At 41.3% G+C, this 18713-nt stretch overlaps 1 protein-coding gene across 4 annotated transcripts in view; it reads right to left on the reverse strand.

Annotated features, from left to right (window-relative positions):
* The window catches only part of LOC132977796 (inositol 1,4,5-trisphosphate receptor type 1), a 71189-nt gene that overhangs the window by 6432 nt on the left and 46044 nt on the right, over positions 1 to 18713 (reverse strand). For all 4 annotated transcript variants that reach the window (XM_061042640.1, XM_061042639.1, XM_061042638.1 and 1 more), the window contains 15 exons: positions 14619 to 14802; positions 14204 to 14457; positions 13093 to 13293; positions 12893 to 13003; positions 12504 to 12599; positions 12244 to 12387; positions 12039 to 12146; positions 11719 to 11911; positions 8904 to 9026; positions 5845 to 6020; positions 4199 to 4363; positions 3370 to 3559; positions 3171 to 3263; positions 1576 to 1715; positions 577 to 742 (listed from right to left, as the gene is read on the reverse strand). In XM_061042640.1, coding sequence (XP_060898623.1) covers positions 577 to 742; positions 1576 to 1715; positions 3171 to 3263; positions 3370 to 3559; positions 4199 to 4363; positions 5845 to 6020; positions 8904 to 9026; positions 11719 to 11911; positions 12039 to 12146; positions 12244 to 12387; positions 12504 to 12599; positions 12893 to 13003; positions 13093 to 13293; positions 14204 to 14457; positions 14619 to 14802 — 2344 coding nt within the window. The remainder of the gene's footprint in view (positions 1 to 576; positions 743 to 1575; positions 1716 to 3170; positions 3264 to 3369; positions 3560 to 4198; positions 4364 to 5844; positions 6021 to 8903; positions 9027 to 11718; positions 11912 to 12038; positions 12147 to 12243; positions 12388 to 12503; positions 12600 to 12892; positions 13004 to 13092; positions 13294 to 14203; positions 14458 to 14618; positions 14803 to 18713) is intronic.

Genomic DNA, 18713 nt, shown 5'->3' on the forward strand with positions numbered 1-18713 from the left:
CCATAAAAAATATGGTATTACAGTTAAGTTTGTGTTTTTGAAAGTGTGGGAGAAAATGTGTGTTTGTGTGCGTGTGAGACAGACATGAATTATGGAGGCGAGCAGAGCAGCGGCAGGAAGCTCAACATGACTCAGCCTTCTTTGGAACGACAGCGAAGTGAAAAAAAGGGGAGAGAAGTGGGGTGGGGGAGATTGCAACAAACTTCTTAGACTTCCTACAGATGCTAGCAGAAACCACAAATAAAAAAAAAGACATTAACAAAGATATGAAACATTGGAGAGGGAGAACTTGGGAGGCAAGCAGGTGACCTGAGATGGATTTGTCAAGGGTAAGAAGGACGCACAGCCTTTGAACAACAGAGCTCTTCATACGCAGACTGCAGCCCTGGAGGACTGACCTGATGATTACAAATGTAATCCTTTCACTGCAAAGTTGGAGGTTTGATTCCCATGACAGAATTATTAGAAAAATATGCCACCATGGGCCACAGGCAAAGTTCATCCACAGAAGATTAAGGATAGAAGTAACACACAACCTTTTGAAGAATGAACAGCACTGTAGCTTAGTAGTCTCACCACAGATGAAGCAGGTCGTCTTCAGGACTTCCTCTTTCTTCTGTTTTTCACTCCTCAGGTCAGCGAAGGTGTCGATGATGACACCGAAGATGAGGTTGAGGACGATGATGATGACCATGAAGAAGAACAGCAAGTCGTATATCACTCTGGCTGCAAACAGAGGCTCCTGAGAATGGAATACAAACAGGGTTCAATGGAAATTTACTTCTACCACGGATCAAATTAATCATTTACTTATTTTGGCAAAGTGTCACTTTATACAAGTTGTGTATCATTGAGGATGAGTCTTTAAAGATTGCCCCATTTAAATGTGTGACCTAAAGGGCGGCTCTTTATGTTAACATGTGTTGGGGATGATGTTATGAGTTTCAAACCAGGTTAACCTTCGCCATCATGGATGTTAATGGTAACACAAGACCGCAGATGTAATTTGCCAGATGCTACAGTAACAGAGACGACAGCAGGACGGTAAACCTGCTGTAGCCTCGCTCTGTCTCTAGGTACTAGGACACAGTTTGAAAAGCTCCACAGCATCATAAAAATAAACACACCCTAACTGACACACTTAGTTAAAACGCTCATCTTTCAAAACAACAAACTCTGACAAATCCTGTCCCTCATGTGAGCAATGTCTGGCTGTCCGCTGTTTTTCTTCAGAATTTCACCTCAGCAGTTAGCAACACTTTATTGCTAAAGTGTTGCTGACTGTGTTGTGAGTATGTGAGGAATACATTCACATCCGCTTTTGACATCATTAGTGGTTGAGCCTGAATTCGGTGGAAATCTATTCAGAGGTTCAATTCTCAAAACGAGGTGGAGGCAGTGCAGCTGGGTGGAAACGTTGTGAAACCGCTGTGAGACAAAAACAACTTCAGCACACAATGGGCTCACAGCCAACTCTAATGACCCGTGCTGCAGCTGTGGGCTCTTAACACTCTCATCTCGTACACACAGGCACAGTACAGTACAGTCAGGGGGCTTTTATCCGAGTCGTCGTACCTCCTTGGAAGGCTTTCGGAGGACGTCCCCTACACCCCCTCCACTCCTCAGACCATGACTAAGCACAGTGACGATGCACATGAGAAGAGAGTCACAGGTCCTCTCCATGTCGCTGTCCTCCTCACCGTCATCCCCAGAAACTGACAGAGCAGAAAGGAAAGCTTTAGTTCAACAACTTCAGATGGTGTTAAGGCAGGAGAAAGCACATTTGTTTTTTATTTGATTTTATGAGCAGGCTTTTATCTGTTCATGGACTGTCAAAATGACTCCATCAACTTAGCATATGTACATAGCCATAACGGATGTCTGGAGGTACACCCGATAATTCCATATCTATGCATCTATCTGCTTAAATTTGTTTAAACTCACACTGATAGCTCTGTAAGATTTAGTTCATCATATTTCTTCTTAAAGATTGGGGTAAAATGCAAGGCAATCCAATTTTTTTTTTCATTATGAGTAGATCTTTAGCCACATTTATGACAAAGTGAGTTTATTATGATGTTGTGTATGCATTTTGACATGATGCTATCTGTGTTCACACATACAAAATTTACTCTAATGAATAATCTTCTGTGGTTTTTTGTTCATATCTGTCCTTGGCTCAGTTGCAGAACTTGATATCTGTTGCAACCTTGTTTGCATGTTTTGGTTCACAGTGTGAAGGCATCTAGCCTAAACAAAAGTGTTCTTTATGAGATGACATTTGACAACAGCTTTGGTTTAACTTGATCTGAGGCAAACAGAAACAAATAATCAGCATAGGTGCATTAGTTCTCGCAGCTAGCTGCGTTCTTCATTGACGCACGACCCGAGTGATCCACCGCTAAGAGTTGTCTAGGTTTTTTTGTTTGGATTTCATGGAGCGCCACAGTTCGGAGTTTGGATTTATGGGTTGGACAATATTTATAGTGAGTATGATTTTACTCGCCTGTACCCTGACATACATGGGCCTTTTCGAGGGTCGTATATTTAAAAGTCCTTCAAACCACGATTCTTTAGGGTGGTTTGAAGTGTAATTGAGTCACAGATAAGTGTATTTTCTGGTCTAATTATAAAGACACCACACATCCGGAGACCACAGACTTACCAGGCATGTAAACATTTTTTGGACTCCACATGCTGATGTCATGTGTGGAATGAAGAGGTCACATGTCAGTTGTTAGGTCAAATGGCAGTCATGTGATAGTCTGCAAACCATTTCTACTTGAACACAACTCTAGGTTGTTTTTTTGCACTCTTTCTCAAAAATGTCTTTGGGGACATGGCTACGAGTCTAGCAACTTGAATGATGTACGTGCTCAGTGTGTCGGTACCTTCAGGCTTCAGATTATCTTTACAGTCAGTTTAGGCAGCGAGTGATCCCAAATGTGTGTCCACTCCCCTATTCTCAAAAGTTAAATCTCTGACCTCACAACTAAATTGAACCATATCATAAAATGAGCTTCTTGCTAGAAATTGTCCAAACATTTTAAACATAAAAAAACAATTGGCACAACAACGCCTGCCATTATTTAAAAATTAACTCATTTTCAAGGAGTAAAACTTTTGGCTAAAGTCTTCATGCAATACAAAATGATTGCAGTGTGTATTACCTTCCTGCAGGGCTCCTGTGGTGCAGTTCTCATCAATTCCTCCCTGACACATTCCTGCACTCAGAAACTCACCGGCCAGACTGGCTCCATTTTCTAGAAAGTGTGAAAGGAGAGTGCATCCTTTTTAAAAGTGTTTTCTAAATAAGAAAGCTGGGGGGGGGGGGGGGGGAAGAAAAAGTTGACAGAAGTTTGTCCTCACTCAATGTTGTGTTTGGGATGCGATCAACCTCCAGGATGAAGTCATCTTTGAAGAAAATGTAGCCGACGATGGAGAAGAGGTAGACCAAGATGAGAGCAAGCACAGCAGTGAGCACAATAGAGCGTCCGTTACGGGTCACACTCTTGATCACATTCAGCAACGTCTCCTCTCTGTATACCAGGTCGAACAGCTACAGGGCCAGAGCACGCATTCCAAAAAGATATGCAAATATAAACAAGGTTATTAAATCATAAAAAATTCAGGTTCCATATTACTTTACATACTGTTTTACTTTGTAGCAAGGTGAAGGTGAAGTAATACAATCATGGTAAAGTCTTTGATTGGATATCTTTCCATTATGTAACTTTAATAGCCTTTTTCTTCCTCTGAATTCGAAATGTCTGAAATGAATCCCATATGTTTACAGCATCCTGTTATTACAGTTAAAAAGTATGGAAATATGTTTTGCTCCATCTTCAGGAGAGCAGCCCAGGCCTGTGTGAATGGAAAGCAGTCTAAATATTACTGTATCCAGTCTGACACTTTATAAAACAGACCTGAGGATCCTCTAAACACCCTAACAACTACAACAACAAAAGAAACATAACAACATCACCAAATAAGGCAAAATCAAGCATGCAAATAGGATATGTCCTTGAATGCACCATGATAAAAGGTATAAGGCTATATTCAAAAAGAGAGGGATTTTATTTTTACTCATGGTTTAATTCAGAATTTGCTGCATTTATATTAATTATTTCTCTCACCTGCCTGTCATCCCCTCTAAGTATGTGTGTACCCAAAGGATGTGTCTGTGTGTTTCTCTTACCAACAGACTGTAGAAAAAGACGTGGACAAACACCCCCAGACTGCAGATGATCAGGTAAAGGAGGTGGTAGAGGAACTCAAAGTCCAGCACCATGGCTTTGTAGCCACGTGTGAAGGTTCCTCTGTTCCCCACGAAACTCATCAAGAAGATGATTTTATTACAGACCTACAAGAAAAACAGTTTGGTTCCTTTAATAAGTAGAATCCTGGATAATTTGTTTATTTTAACGTAGAAAAATCCACCTGGGACACAAAACAGCTTTTTTTACAGCAAGATGATGAAGGTTGCTTTGAAGAGTACCCGAGTGTTTTTACATGTGTTTGTTGTCTTTCCGCAGAAACATTATTTCTTAAACCTCAAACAAGACACCAGGGGAAGAGATTAACGACAACTCGGGTTACCACAGCACGGTAGAAAAAAAACATGACTTTTTAGTTGTCTGTGTAAACAGCTTTCTAACAGGGTTTTTCCCTGTGTGGTGAAAGAAATCATGACAGGGCAAGTGTCAGTGTGACAGAGGTGGGGCAGGATGAAGTGAGAGGTTATGAGCAGAGCATTTTTATTGGAATAATGAAGTTAAAGCCCTACCAAGAATGGAAAGGATGCTAAATAACACTTATTTAGTCTCTAGTGCTGAGTTAGAAAAACAAGCCTTAATGATATAGCCTCAAACGTAATGAGAAAAACTAACAAGGTGATATGTGACCACTGAACAGCTGCATGTAAACTATATTTGAAAGCGACCAGGTTACTGCAGGCCATGGTAACGTGTTCTCTGATCTCCTGCTCTAACCTGCTCTCCTTTAATAACCCGGTTTCTTGTGCTTATGTAAACTGAACAAATAAGAGGAGTGATGATAGCTAAACGTTATTTCCCGTGTGTGTGTGTGTTTGTGTTTAAGAGCACATCAAGAAAATCTCTGGCGGGTGCTAGGGTGGTGTCACACTCTCTAGAGTCCAGTGACGCACTTCGCACCCAATAACACAGTGCACGAAAGGACTTCAGGGGCAGAGGGGGGCAGGAGTGGGGGGTAACACCATAAGTAGATGTGCAAGTGGGCATGGGTGTGAGAGAACTGGAACTGGCGTAAAACAGGTTCCAATTACTTAACGAAGCATGAATGTGTACTTGTGGTAAAATACTGTACAAGTTGAGTTTTTGGTGGTTCTTTGGAAAAAAATTCTGACATCACACTCAAACAGGAGAGATATTTGACTTGAATTCATTTGATCTGCTCACATCCTGCTCGAAGCTTCTGAGAAACACCGTTGTGTAAAAAATAGTTCCAGTGAAACAGTCAATAGCAAAGTCTCTAGATCATCCAGGAATACAGCATTGTGTCATAAAACACTTCACTGTTGATACTTTCCATTACTTTGTCAGATGCTTTCAGAGCCAATTGTCAGCTAACCTGCATTTTTTATTGTTCCACCCATAACACTTTGAGAAATAATGATTATTTCTATAGTTTTTCTTAGAGCCCAAGCTGACATTGTCAATTCCTTATGGGTTCTTATAAACAATCCAAAACTACAAAGTACTACCTGTGTAATTATGTCTTAATACCTTTAATAATAATAATAATAATAATAATAATAATAATAATAATAATAATGATCTGACCCTTACAAACATGTTTACTCACATTAAAAGAACCAAGGAGGAAGAGGGTTGGCTCCAGGCCAACGGAAAAGATGAGACGGAGGATGGTGATGATGACGAGGGCACGGATGCCCAGTGGTTGAGGCATAATAATAACGATGGCCAGCGTTGCCATGACTCCCATCCAAAGCAGAGCAGACAGGTGGGGGTCAAGCACAACTACAGGAGAGAAATTTCCATACACAAATGACGACATCAACTTTATTAACGAAAATATGAGCAAAAAATAAAATACAGTCAATACGTATTTGACCTCCTGTGAATTTAAAACGACATGTGGAGGATTAGAGTTGTGAGGATGACTTTGCAGTTTGCAGCTTAAATGAAGCCTTTCTCCGGATCAACAGATTTTTCATGGGCTTCAGCTCTGTTCTGCCTCTCAGGCAGGCCCCAGGCCTTCATTAGGGAGACTTTGAACTCAAAAACAGCCACTTACATAACACCCAAAAGTATATGACATACTTTTTTGTATGCATGCAATGTGTGCTAGACTCTAGTTAGAGACTCCCTGAAGCTCTCCTTGATCCTTAAAATCCAGGATTAGTCAGGAGTTTCATGTTGCAAGGAATCACTTAGGCTAAAACCTTCTACCAAGTTTGACCAAGCTAAAAACAAGGCCACACCTAACAAACCTGCTGATCTGTATCTGATCCCTCTTTGTTTAAACACATCATGCACAAGTATGTGTGTTGGATAGGGCTGTAGCTGTATCAGCACTTGGGACAGTCCTACCTCAGAGAACAGAAAAAAAAAGATAATCAGAAAACTATGTGGATGTTAAAATGGTAGAAAAAGAAAGCAAGAAGGAAAATGGGGCAGGACTGTGAGAATTAAAAAAAACAAAAAACAGAGTTCCTGTGGATTAGAAAGCAGAGCAAGAGTAATGTTGGCGAGGGAGCCTTCCTCTCCTTCCCTTCCCCTAGATTCTCCCCCCTCCCAATCCGTGTGGAGATCACATGACAGGTGCCACTTACATAACAGCAGTCTCTAAAAATACCTCTGCTGAAAGATTTATGAGGAGTGAGGAGGGAGCCGCACACAGCTCCAGTGATGTGGCAGCCTAAAAGAGGGGCGCTTACGTGCACTCACAAACCCTGCACTTATACCTCACACTTTAATGTGCAGGAGGATTATTGTGCGCTAAGTAAAATCAACAGTAGTGAAAGCTTTAAACACGGATGTCAGCATGTTTAATGACGTGAATTTAGGATTTTCATCCAAATGCGGTTAGTGATGCATGAAGAAAGAACACACTGACCCAGATCTCCTGCTCTCACCTCATTGTATAGCCCCGAGCAGAGGAGGACGAGCTAGCTAAGTGTAAATGCGTAAGTTAGAGAAAGGAGGGTGCCTGTTACAGCAGGCCAAAGGTATGCTCACGTGACGATGTCTTCAACGCAGAGCAAGAAACATCGAAGAGGAGAAAAGAAGACTTACTCCTATTGTGTCTTCTGTTTGTTGCAAATATGCATTTTTTTATGAATGAGTTGTAGTTTTGTCATAAGGTTTGCATTTTTACTGTACGACTTATTTAAAGTTGTACTTGGTGGTACAGTAGCTGTTCTTCTCTGCCTGCACTAATGACATATTGTTGTCATTCATAAAGTACACTCACACATTCACATTCACTACATCCCAATGTACTCAGTCTTTTTGTTTTTTACATTTTAGTTTTGCACAATGTTGGTTTTGAAATCTTTAACTTTCTTGAAGATGTTATTAGTAATAAGAGATATATGAAATGGTTGTAAAAGCTTGATGTCATATTCTCTCACTCTCATTTCGGCAGTCCCTCAGTCTGTAGGGACTTGGGTTTGGAAACCCCATTAGTACATGTCCATAGGATCCTGCTTGTGCATGTGTGTGTGCAGCATGACTCAACAACTTTAATAATGGATAATTTCTTCTTCTTTCTCTTTATGTACTCAATGTTTAATTAATTGAAAAAAACTTTGTCATATGATCACTACTTTTTTATATGAATAAATGTAGGATGGGAACCATTCAAATGGAAAACTGAACCAACTAAAATGAAATAGACAAACCTTAAACGAGGAGGATCCGGCAGCTGAATAGAAAGCCTTGTTCAAAGTCTTTGACATGATGAATTACTTTCTGTTTTTGATGATTTGACATGTTTGTTTGTTGCTACCTGAGTGATTGTAAGTTGTGTTTATGGAAGACTAAATTATAGTGGCCGCTCCTGTGTTTACTGTGGTCGCCATAGTAATGACAGACAAATATGAGCTCAAAGCCTCGACAACATGAGCTGTGGTTAGCCCATGTATTTGTGTGTGTTGGTGGTTGGATGTGGGGATCTTAAACGAAAGTAGAGGGCTTCTAAGGTCCTGCTTTTAATCTTAGGTCAGGTGATTTGAAGTCAGCAGGTCTGAACTTTGCAGTAAAAGGAGATCAGTAGGTCAATCGGAGCCTGAGTCAGATCTCTATCAGTGTCGCTCGCTGCACCATGTCACCTGCCTTTTCACATAGGTCCTTAAACCTAAGTGTGACGGAAATGTCAAAATCTAAATAGTGAGTACAGGCCTATTTTGGTGACGTGATATAGTAATATTGTCAAGGCTTTTTGTACATCAAGGCTTTTTTTGCTTGCTGCAGAATTTAGTGCTATACATTCAATACAGCCACTCTAATCACAGTGATATCATTCTATCCCAACCTATCCAATATTCCATAATAGTGTAGGCCATATAAGGTAATAAGAGCAGCTCGAGACTGAAAGCATTTCAGCAAGTCTCCTCCTTCCTGTTTGCATCATTAAGGGCTTAACCTTTCTTTGACTCTGTTTCTGAAGAAGTTGAAAAAAAAGCAGCACACATAAATATGCCTCTGTAGAGCTGCAGTAAATGTCTGACATGCACAAAAGCATCTCATCAGACACTTTTCAAACATCTTATTATGATTCAAAGTAGCTTTCGAGAGTATCAGATATTGAAAAGCACAAAATGATTCTCTGTTTGAAATGACTGAGCAACCAGATTTTTAAACTGATATTAGAATTAGGGTGTAACAGGATGCACTGACCTCCTTGTACCCCCTCCAGTGGGTAGAAGAAACAGACGAGCAGGTTCATGAGCACAGCCAGGTTGAAGGAAACATTACTCCACACTGTCATGTTTCTGGAGCACCAGTACAACACCTGCTGGGCTGGAGAGGAGGTGGACACAATGAAACAGAAGAATTCATTTCATAATTTGACTTTATAGTCATTTAGGTAGATTTATATATTTTTGAGAAGAACTGTAAATTTCAAGTCTTCTGACAGGATGTTGTTGTCCAACCAATAGGCTATAGGCTTAAGAAATGTAATTAAAATGGTATTAAAACAAAGAGTAAATAAGCAGTTATCACAAATGCAAATATGAACTGGTCCTAGTATCTTAATTGTGATAAGGGACCAATAATAAATCTTGCTTTTAACATACTATTTCTCAAGCAACTAGGATTTATTCCCCCAATAATCTTAGAGCATAAAAACGTTTGGGTTAATCTCAAAATAGACAAAAGACTAAATCTGCTTCTTTATAAGTCATCATTTTATATAAAGTAATACAAGGATGGAGTTTTAATGAAAGAAATGACAGCGGCCGAAAACTTCATTTTTAATGTATTTTAAAGGTAGAGCCAGTAACTTTTATCTAAAGAATTAAGTATAGACTTATACAAAGGTAATGCCGCTCAGTTATCACTTATGGGCCTCCATACATGTGTGGTGGTGACTGTGTCTGCAGAGACCCTGTCCTCTGCTTGGATTTGGATGTTTTATGTGTCTTGTTTGACTCGGGACATTTCTGGGTGGGGAGTGGGTGTGTTTCCCTCAGTCAATGACATTGGCAGGTGAGTTTGGGATCGTTACGATATCATGAATATTAGCACCCGGACATATCGGCAAAGAAGAAATAAACAAAACTTTAAAAAAGTGAAAACAGACACTGAAACACACTGCTACAGATGTACAATATTAATGTTATATTTCCTGTCGTGTAGTTTTGCTGAAAGCGGTAAGAGGGACTTTCCTCTGTCCATCTAATCCTTTGAGTGAGAGACATAATATGGCTGTGGGTGGGTATGCAGACATATTCTTGGGTTCGAAGTGTGACTGATTGTGGGTGCGGGTCAGTATGTATGTGTGTGTGTATGTGTTTGCATGCGTGAGCAACAGAGCTCTCAGTTGTGATTCATAAGGTTACAGGATAAATGTTTCACGGCTCAGAGAATGTGGAAATCCCCAGTCTGCTTTTAGGCTGTGGAAACATGCACATACGCAACTTGAGCACAGACAATGAGATAGTTAGCTGTGACCTGTTGTCAGTTTGTAATACACATCCATGTTTCCTTCTATTTTCCATCTCGATTATCCTGTTGAGGTGCACAGGTCTACCCTAAAATGGATAATGCACTGGATATGATATGCGTAGACATGTCGCCAAGTCTGTCACTGGCAAACCTAATCACACAACATTCATCACTGTGGTAGATTTGGGGTTCCAGTCCAGCCAACATCCCCCTCAGGAGTAGTAATCACACACTTGTTAAGCACTTTCAAGATACTTTGACCAAAGATTTTCCAGATGATCTAGGTTTTTATGTTCACCAGTATTGTTGATCCATTTTCAGTGTCCCTGGAACCCAAGGGTGGTGATTTGAGTGGGTCCTTGGAAAACTGAATGGGTCCCAAATTACATTTTCATTTGTCTCTATCATTCATATAATAGTATGAAAGACACAAAGACACTTTTTTTGAGTTGATCTACAGACATGTGATTTCTTTCAAAACAATCCCGAGACCTGAAAAAACATGTTTTGTTGATATGATAAAAGCCAAAGTCTGGAGCTGTATGGCTAAGATGAGGTGCTTCCCTATGGACTGTGAGTTTATTGTGTCCTTTTAGATTTTGATGCAGGGATGCAAGACGTGCAACAAAACTGAATACAATCGCAAAAAAAAAAAACTAATAATAATTTACTGGATTTTTTAAAGCCCACAACTTAATCAAAGATTGACATTTCTTTTGGTGGCTTTTCATAAAAAAATGGTTATATGTTTTGATTATGATTATTGACAATTTTCATTGGGAACATGTGGTTTGTGTCAATTCTGGCAACCCCCCCTGTTGGAAAATGTAAACAAATGCTGTTTCATTTAGTCTGAAACCCGCATCAGAAGTTTGGGGAATTAAAAATCACAAGATAGAAATCCCCAATCTTGTCAAATATGGTCTAAGTTTGCTTTTGCAAGTAACATAGAGGCATCAGTATTCGTTTCAGTCGGTTTCATAGCCATTTATAAACTCCACAAACAGGAACTTTAATACTCAATAATTTCCAGCTGAAGAAAAGACCAGAGGCCTTGCTAGTTATGAATGTGTGAACACGAGAAAATAACTCTGCTTATTTCAATTTCATTTTAAAGAACCCCCTGTTCATCACTTTGAGGGATGAAAAAATGAACAATTTAGCATGCTGTAATAGAGTGTCGGATATTCATCACAGTAATGAAGCATGAAGCTTTTCCTAGAGAAATAGACTCTGCAGTTGGTCAAAACATCAGCTGATCCTCATGAGGGGCCTCTTAAAATAAACAGTCGCAGTAAGTATGAAGTCGATGAAGAAGTCCTCATAACCAAACTGGCTCACTAAGTCGTGTTGCTTTTCCTTGATTTGTATGCTTCACTCTGACTTGTTGCGACTTTGCAAACTGTGTGTACTGACACCTCCTCAAGTGAATTGAAACATTATTGAATAACAAACAGCGGTTCTCTATCATCTGATGTAACGGTAATATTGACGTGTGTATTTGACCTCTTCATTCACCACACATGCTACATCCTGCTCCTACCTCTGAGCTTTTTCTGCCAGTTCATCTCGTTGAAGAGGTCCTCTGCGCTCAGGAAGAAGTCGTTGATCTTGCTGCCCTGCTCATCTCTCTCAGTGGTGTAGTACACTCGCAGCTTGGACTCCGAGGTCAGGAACTCACAGATGTTCGGCACGGGGAAAACTATCTCCTCCATTGTGCGATCGTGGCGCACAATCTGAACACAAAGACACACTGTCACTCAAAAGAAGCAGAATACCTATTGTTTCGTTGCATATATACAGTTAGTATGCTGGGTAATTAGCTCGCTTTGTGACATGCAAGAAGGGGTTTTGTATTTAAACCTCTATCTGAGCCGTGTGTTTAGCGTAGAACTCCAAGGCCTCATCCCCCTCTCCACAGGCCCCTCCAGGCTTTAGCATCATGGATAGCTCCTTATTGTGGCGCGCCAACTATATGAAGGAAGTACGGCCAAGAAGTACGTTTATTTTGATGATTTCATAAAACTGTATTATATTTAGATTCTGCAAAAAGAAAAAAACAGCCGACCTGATGAGCTAAAATGTAGATGTTATGTCCAACGTTTCGTGGTGAAGCAGCATCATGCTCCTCCTCTTCCCCGTCTTCCTCCTCCTCCTTTGTGTCCTCAAACTCCACCTCTCCCTGCAGGTAGGCCTTCTTTATCACCTCCACCTGTGGATGGACACACACACACACACACACACACTGTAGTTTCACAGTATATGTGACACCTAGAAAACTATCCAGATAGCTATGTAGCTTTTTGAGAAAAGGTGAAGTGTTATTACCAGCTCTTTGGGCCTCATATTGTAAAGGATCCTCTCAGCGTTCTCGCTGTCATGGCGGCTCTCCATGATGGCGAGCAGCAGCTTTGATGCATTGTTCTGAGATTTCAAAGGAAAAGAGGGAGAGAGCACTGAAATCTTAATCTCGGGCTTCATCCAAGAGAAACAGACAGGAACCCTGCTCACGTTTAGCTGTTTATCTTCCCCTGCGGGAGCTAATCTACATCAGAACCATGAATGTCCAACCACATGCTTCCATCCGGCTACTAGAGGAAGGTAAATGTTTTTTTTTTACATTGTAAGACCCAAATCCAGAACTAACCCATATCCTAATTTCTGAAGAAAGTGTAGCTCTTTCCTCCACATACTTACAACACTCTTAGACAACTCACCTTAAGCTCCAACACCAAGTCCATTCTCTTTTTACCAAGTGGATTGATGTCATTAAGGATCAGCGCTATTATGATATCTATTCCGTTGGACTCGTGGGTGGCAATGCAGTTCTGAAAGAAAAAATGAACAATGTCTAAAAAGCACACACTACTGCATTGCTACAGTCCAAGCAAAGCCATGACATGGTCTCTTTCTGTACCTGGTTTTCGTGGCAGGGGCCCTGGCAGTATTCTGTGAGGCTCTCCAGAGTTTGGTTGATAAGGGCCACGTTCTTCTCGTTGATGTAGAGCCCCAGCAGGCCCAGACCTCCTGTGGTGCTGCCACAGATACAGTCCAAGAACTGCAGAGTCTCACACACCAAGTTGTAGTTGTTCTTGTTGTTTTGACAGCGAAGGAAGTTCTAAGGAGATCAAATTGGTTGGTTTGGTAAGACATAGTATGTCTGTATTAACTAAAACGGATTAAAACCAATAATAAACCATTGGTGACCAAATGGAAACAAAACAGTAAAATAAAGGTTTAGCTACATATTAAAATTTGATTTGGTTACACAGAGCTTAAAGGAAGTTCAGGAAGACAAAATGCAGTGAATAACCACATTTCTATTTTAGAAGTGGACTTTCCCTTCTGAAGCATGCTGCTCTCCAGTCACAACACTAAAAGTAGAGCTCAGCAGACTGCTGTGATGTTCATCTTTTGTATTGCAGAAAATGAAAATTCCTTTAGGGTTTGCTCACCAACAGGAACACAACTTTTACATTCCAGAAAAAGCTACGTTATCACTTAGTAGGGGTCCAAAATAATGAGGTAAAACTTTAACATCTACATTATGATATTTATGTTGTATACATTATACTTCAGATCAACAAGAGTGTACAGCTTTCGGGTTGTCTTTTAGACTTGTTGACTTCTGATTAGACGTAATTAAGAGGACTGTTTGGTCAAGCCTTACTGCAAGAATTAAAGGAGCTTTTCCACTCACACATTCATCATTCTTGTAGAGGGGAGCACAAGAGGTACAGTAAAGTTTACAGTAAACAAAGACCAGCTGAGATGTTCCCTACTGTGTAGTAAAAACATGAAATAATATCTATACCTGCTGTATTCTTTCTGTAATAGATAAATGGCTAAATGGAAAAGAGGCCTTCTGCATTTCATAAAGAAGTCTGTCCTGACCTTCCACACATGGCGCAGGTGATGAAAGGATTTGCCATTAGTTATTAAACTGTGAGGCAAGTGTCTAAAGCCTGCAGTGAAGAATAAGAAACTGTGATCCACTCTAATCTGAGCCTGAAGCTCGATATGCCCACCTGCAGGTCTCGGTTGTGATTCTCACAGAGAAGCTGCAGGAAGCGAAGGATGGGTTGCATGATGACGATCACAAAACTCATTTCTCCCTCATCCTGGTTCTTGTCCCCAGAGCTTGACTGGCCGTCAGCAGAGTTAAAGTGCTCCTCTGGGTCTGCCTCTCGCCGGTAGGAGTTAAAGGCTTTCTTGGTTGCAGACGAGGCCTCTAACAGTTGCTCTCTCACGTCCTCTGTCATGGCCACTGCTGAGTCTCTTGCTGCATGGACAAAGGCAGCAAAGGCTAAGATTTAGTATACATACATTCTAAAACAAATAAATCTCTATGTATAAGAAACATCTTATTATCAAGTTTGTAAATTGTAGCAAGCCCTCTCATCTTTTGTCAGTAATTTCATATTTCAGAGAGAGATCTCTGACCTTTTTTGCGAACAGGAACATCTTTGTCCTGGCTGTCATCGTCTCTCTTCCTGTTTCCCAGGTCGCTGGTGTTAACTGTCACTGTGGCTTTGATCTCTAGCTGCGCCAGCTTCATGCGGTCATAGAAGACTCGAAAGAACTTTTCAGATTTCTTGTCGTCTGTCAGGCGGCAAAAGAATGAACGCTGGAGACAAAAGCAAACAAAAAGAAATCTTAAGGAGCTTATTGTCCGATCAATTCTGTAATTTTACAAGCAAAGTTGTTGAAGTCCCCTTAAGATCAAACTTCTCACGATTAAAGATTTCCTTCTTTTTTCATTTTTTAAGTATAAAAGGTTTCTGTCTATATAAGTAATGTGAAGATGTTACCGTGGAATTTGTGAGCAGTTTTTTCAGACACTTTCTAGATAAATCTTGTTACACTCTTAGTCTTCATAGTCGACATTATTTTTCTCTTCAAGTTTATATTATGCAACTACTCAGCGATTCAAAGTGCAGTGAACTTAGGTTAAATGACCATGCTACTCAAATCGTGGATTGGCTATGTTGCCATGATGTAGATCTGGTGTGGTTTATGTTCTTTAAATTTGCTCCATTATGTCATTAAAAAATAAATAAATTGCTGAATATGAGCAATATGGTCTTGACTTGACCCTCACAAAACAGAATCCACAGTGCAGAAAGTCTGGATTTACTGCCACGCCAAGGCTTTAACGCTGCAGTTCTTACTGTGGAATGGGGTCACGCAGAATTAGAACACTTTGGAGCCTGCGAGCACACCGTGTCCCAACCCACAGGGCTGTTGTTTTGGTTATGTAAGATCGGTTATCTGCTGCTGCTGCCGCCTATGGAAAGGCTTCGGCGAGCAGAAGCTGCCTCACCACACTAGCTGGGTGAAAAACGACACGAGACGAAGAAGCCTGGCCTACTTACACAGACAGAGAATCAGGGAGATGGCGGGGAGTGGAAAGAAGAGATGCTGGGGGGCGAGTAGCGGATACTAAAAGAGGGAATGAGGGAGCAAAAAGTAGGGAAAAAAACAGACGAAACTGGAGAGGGGGAAACAAGAGCAAATAGTAGGGTGGAAGGGAATGTTATCTGGCGGTATCTAGGCCAGTCCTCAAATTTGTTACATAACCGTCAGTCTTTCCAGGTTAGATGTAAAACCAGGCTACTGGAGGAAACAAATAGATAACAGTCATAAGTATAATATTAGGCAAACAGCCTTTTATTTCCTGCTCTTAGGTCATTACCTTAAGGTGTTTCCGCGAACATAATTACATGCGCTGGAATTTCTTGTTACACAATGCTTTATCTTTCCATACAACATTTAAAACACTGACCAACAAAGCGACGGTGTGTGCAGCTCGTTAACATGACACAGAGCTGGGCTGACCCAGATATGTGGCCAAGTTTCTTCCAAAGAATCATTTACATAACTGTGAGCTTGTGCCACAACGCAAATTCCAGAGCCTTATTGTGCCCCACCCCGGCCCTCCTCCACCACTGAGCAGTAGCTCTCCTGCACGTACGCACTGCCAACGCTCAGGGACGAGGAGATGGGAGGGGGGGGGGGGAATGTCCATGCAAGGCCATCATGCAAAAAAACAACTTGATGACAGAGAGGACAGTGCAGAGGGGGGGATTAGATGCACTGCCGGCAATTCACTTCAGCTAACAGCATGGACGGAGGATAGTGTGTGGAGGGGGAGTGATGGTCAGTCTCTGTGCTCACATAACTCTAGGTGTGAGGAGGGGTGAGGAAGACGAAGGTGAGGCATCAGGCAAAGGGCCAGGATAACACACATTGATTCTAGCCGAGCAAACAGAGAGAAAAGCACTCGACGTCACTACTCCTCCCCCCTCCCTTTACCATTACATAAGAAGCACAGATACACACACACATACACACACAACCGTACAGTATGAGCACACCCGAGCTGGAGAGTGCAAGAGCGCATAAGCTAATCCGCCCACTGACTTTTACACTTGAAAACTATGTCAGCTGTCTCCGACTGAGGCACATGCCAATTTGGCGGGGACACGCCACATATCATACGTGCTCCGCAATACAGTATTCTCTAGCAATCACAGCAAACTTTGTTGTCATGTAATCACATTCATTTTGCACTGCCTATCAATTTGATTAAACCTCGCAGCTCTCAGCTGCATGATGTGGTGTGTTAGAAAGGCTGCGTTCAATGTGAGCGTGCAGGATGAGCATCACGCCAGCGGGCCTGTTTCGTGTTAAACACGCGGGTTAGCTGAGCTATTATATTTCACTATGTTAGCGGCAAGTTTTTTTGATTAATGTTGGCCAGGAGGGGGTACATGTTGGTCATGCAAGAGTTATGAACTGCTAAGATCCAGCAGTGGAAGTTTTCAGCCTACAGCAGCAGACAGAGCTATTTTTTAAAAGGCCTGTTTCCAAGAACTGAGCTGAGTTCAGTGGATGGAGTGAGTCACTGAAACAAAGACAAAACCTTTACTTTGAAAGGGAACACCACAGCGAAGGAAAAACACCATAGCAAACTTTTATGTAATGGGTTCTCTAGAAATGATGTGATGTGTAAAACCAGAAGAGAAAACCTGAACTATCTCACTAACTATGGCTAACCAGTATCTGCCTCTGAAGAATGTCCTGCATCTTTATACACTCGACGAGAAAAAACCTGTGCTCTGGATCAAGACACTGTACACGTTTTTAAAGTACCCGAAAAAGCAAAGACAAGAGGGGTATAATGGAGGGATGATGTAATGTGTGGTGGCCATCGAGAGAATAGATTGATAGTAACAGAGGAGGATGAAGGAGAGAGAGATGGATGATCATCTCAGGGGCCCCCTGTAGTTTGGGTAAACACAGAGAATGTCTGTAGCCATGGTGACAAACCCTGAGTGGTATGAGACGGAGGAGAGCAGGGTGAGGTGGGGGCGGACAACACTGAAAAACAAGGTCAGAGCGCTTTCCCTTCTCTCCTTCCGTTCTGCCACTTGGCATCAACAAAGGGATGTTATACAACATCTATTTATACGCGCGCTCCCTCTGCTCCTCGCCCTCCCTCCCGCTCTAACAGGCAGCACCGCATGCAAACCAAGTGAAACAGCAAATGTGTTCTACAAGTCCTTTTTCCTCCTCTCCTTTGATCCTTCCTTATTCCCTCAAATCAGGCTCCTCTCATGTAGTTTTCCGCTTAAAAACGTTTCAGTACTCCATTGTTTTTTTTTAAATTCAAATTAAATACACCCTCATTGATTGATTGTGAGACGAAAACAGAACAGCATGCCATGGTGTTCCACTCCAGATGTCTAATAATTTAAATGTCATAGGTCGCTATGTGAGAACATCATTTACAGCTGAGATCTCTCCAAGCATTGCAAAGCAGGAATATGACTTAGATGTGATAGAAAAAAAAGGTTAACGCCAAGAAGTCTAGAAAGCAAAGGATAAAATGCATGTTAAATATCAGAAGTTCCTTGGACATCTTCACATCAGCTTTGCACGACAGCAGAACAAGTGTGTTTGTACATGACTAAGCACATAACCTTTGTGTGTACTTTTATAGGTCACGAGTAAATAGTTAACTGTGTTACATAAGAACAAGATAGTCAGGAACTAACAGGTGCTCATCCGAGCATTTCAAACGAAGACACTGACAACAGAAAAATAAAGTATTTTTAGCTTTAGTGTGCTTCTTCAAATAATGCAGAGAGAAGGTTGTGTTATTATGAAATGTAGCTACCAGTATAATGTCAAACCATTTTAATAACTATTTTTAAAAAAGGGCAGTAGGTGAGTTCCTGCAATAAAAACCAGGCGTCCCCTTAAATGTTTATGACATGATTCAATAGCCTAAGAAAATGAATATTTGTACTTTAGGGTATACAGTATTTGTGCATACAGGAGAAACCGCCCTTTGCAGAACACACTTGGGTAAGAGAAGCTCCGGCTTCTCTTCAATCCCCTCTGTGTTCCCCTGTCCCCCCCACCCACCTGCCCTCTCTCCCCACTGCCCCAGTTCCGGAGGCCCAGCATGACCCAGTTTGGGCCGGCAAGAGAGAGCGAGGGAGAGGCTGGAATGTTTTGAAGGCTGAGACA

Source organism: Labrus mixtus, chromosome 7 (genome assembly GCF_963584025.1).
Source record: "Labrus mixtus chromosome 7, fLabMix1.1, whole genome shotgun sequence".
NCBI classification, from domain to species: Eukaryota; Metazoa; Chordata; class Actinopteri; order Labriformes; family Labridae; genus Labrus; species Labrus mixtus.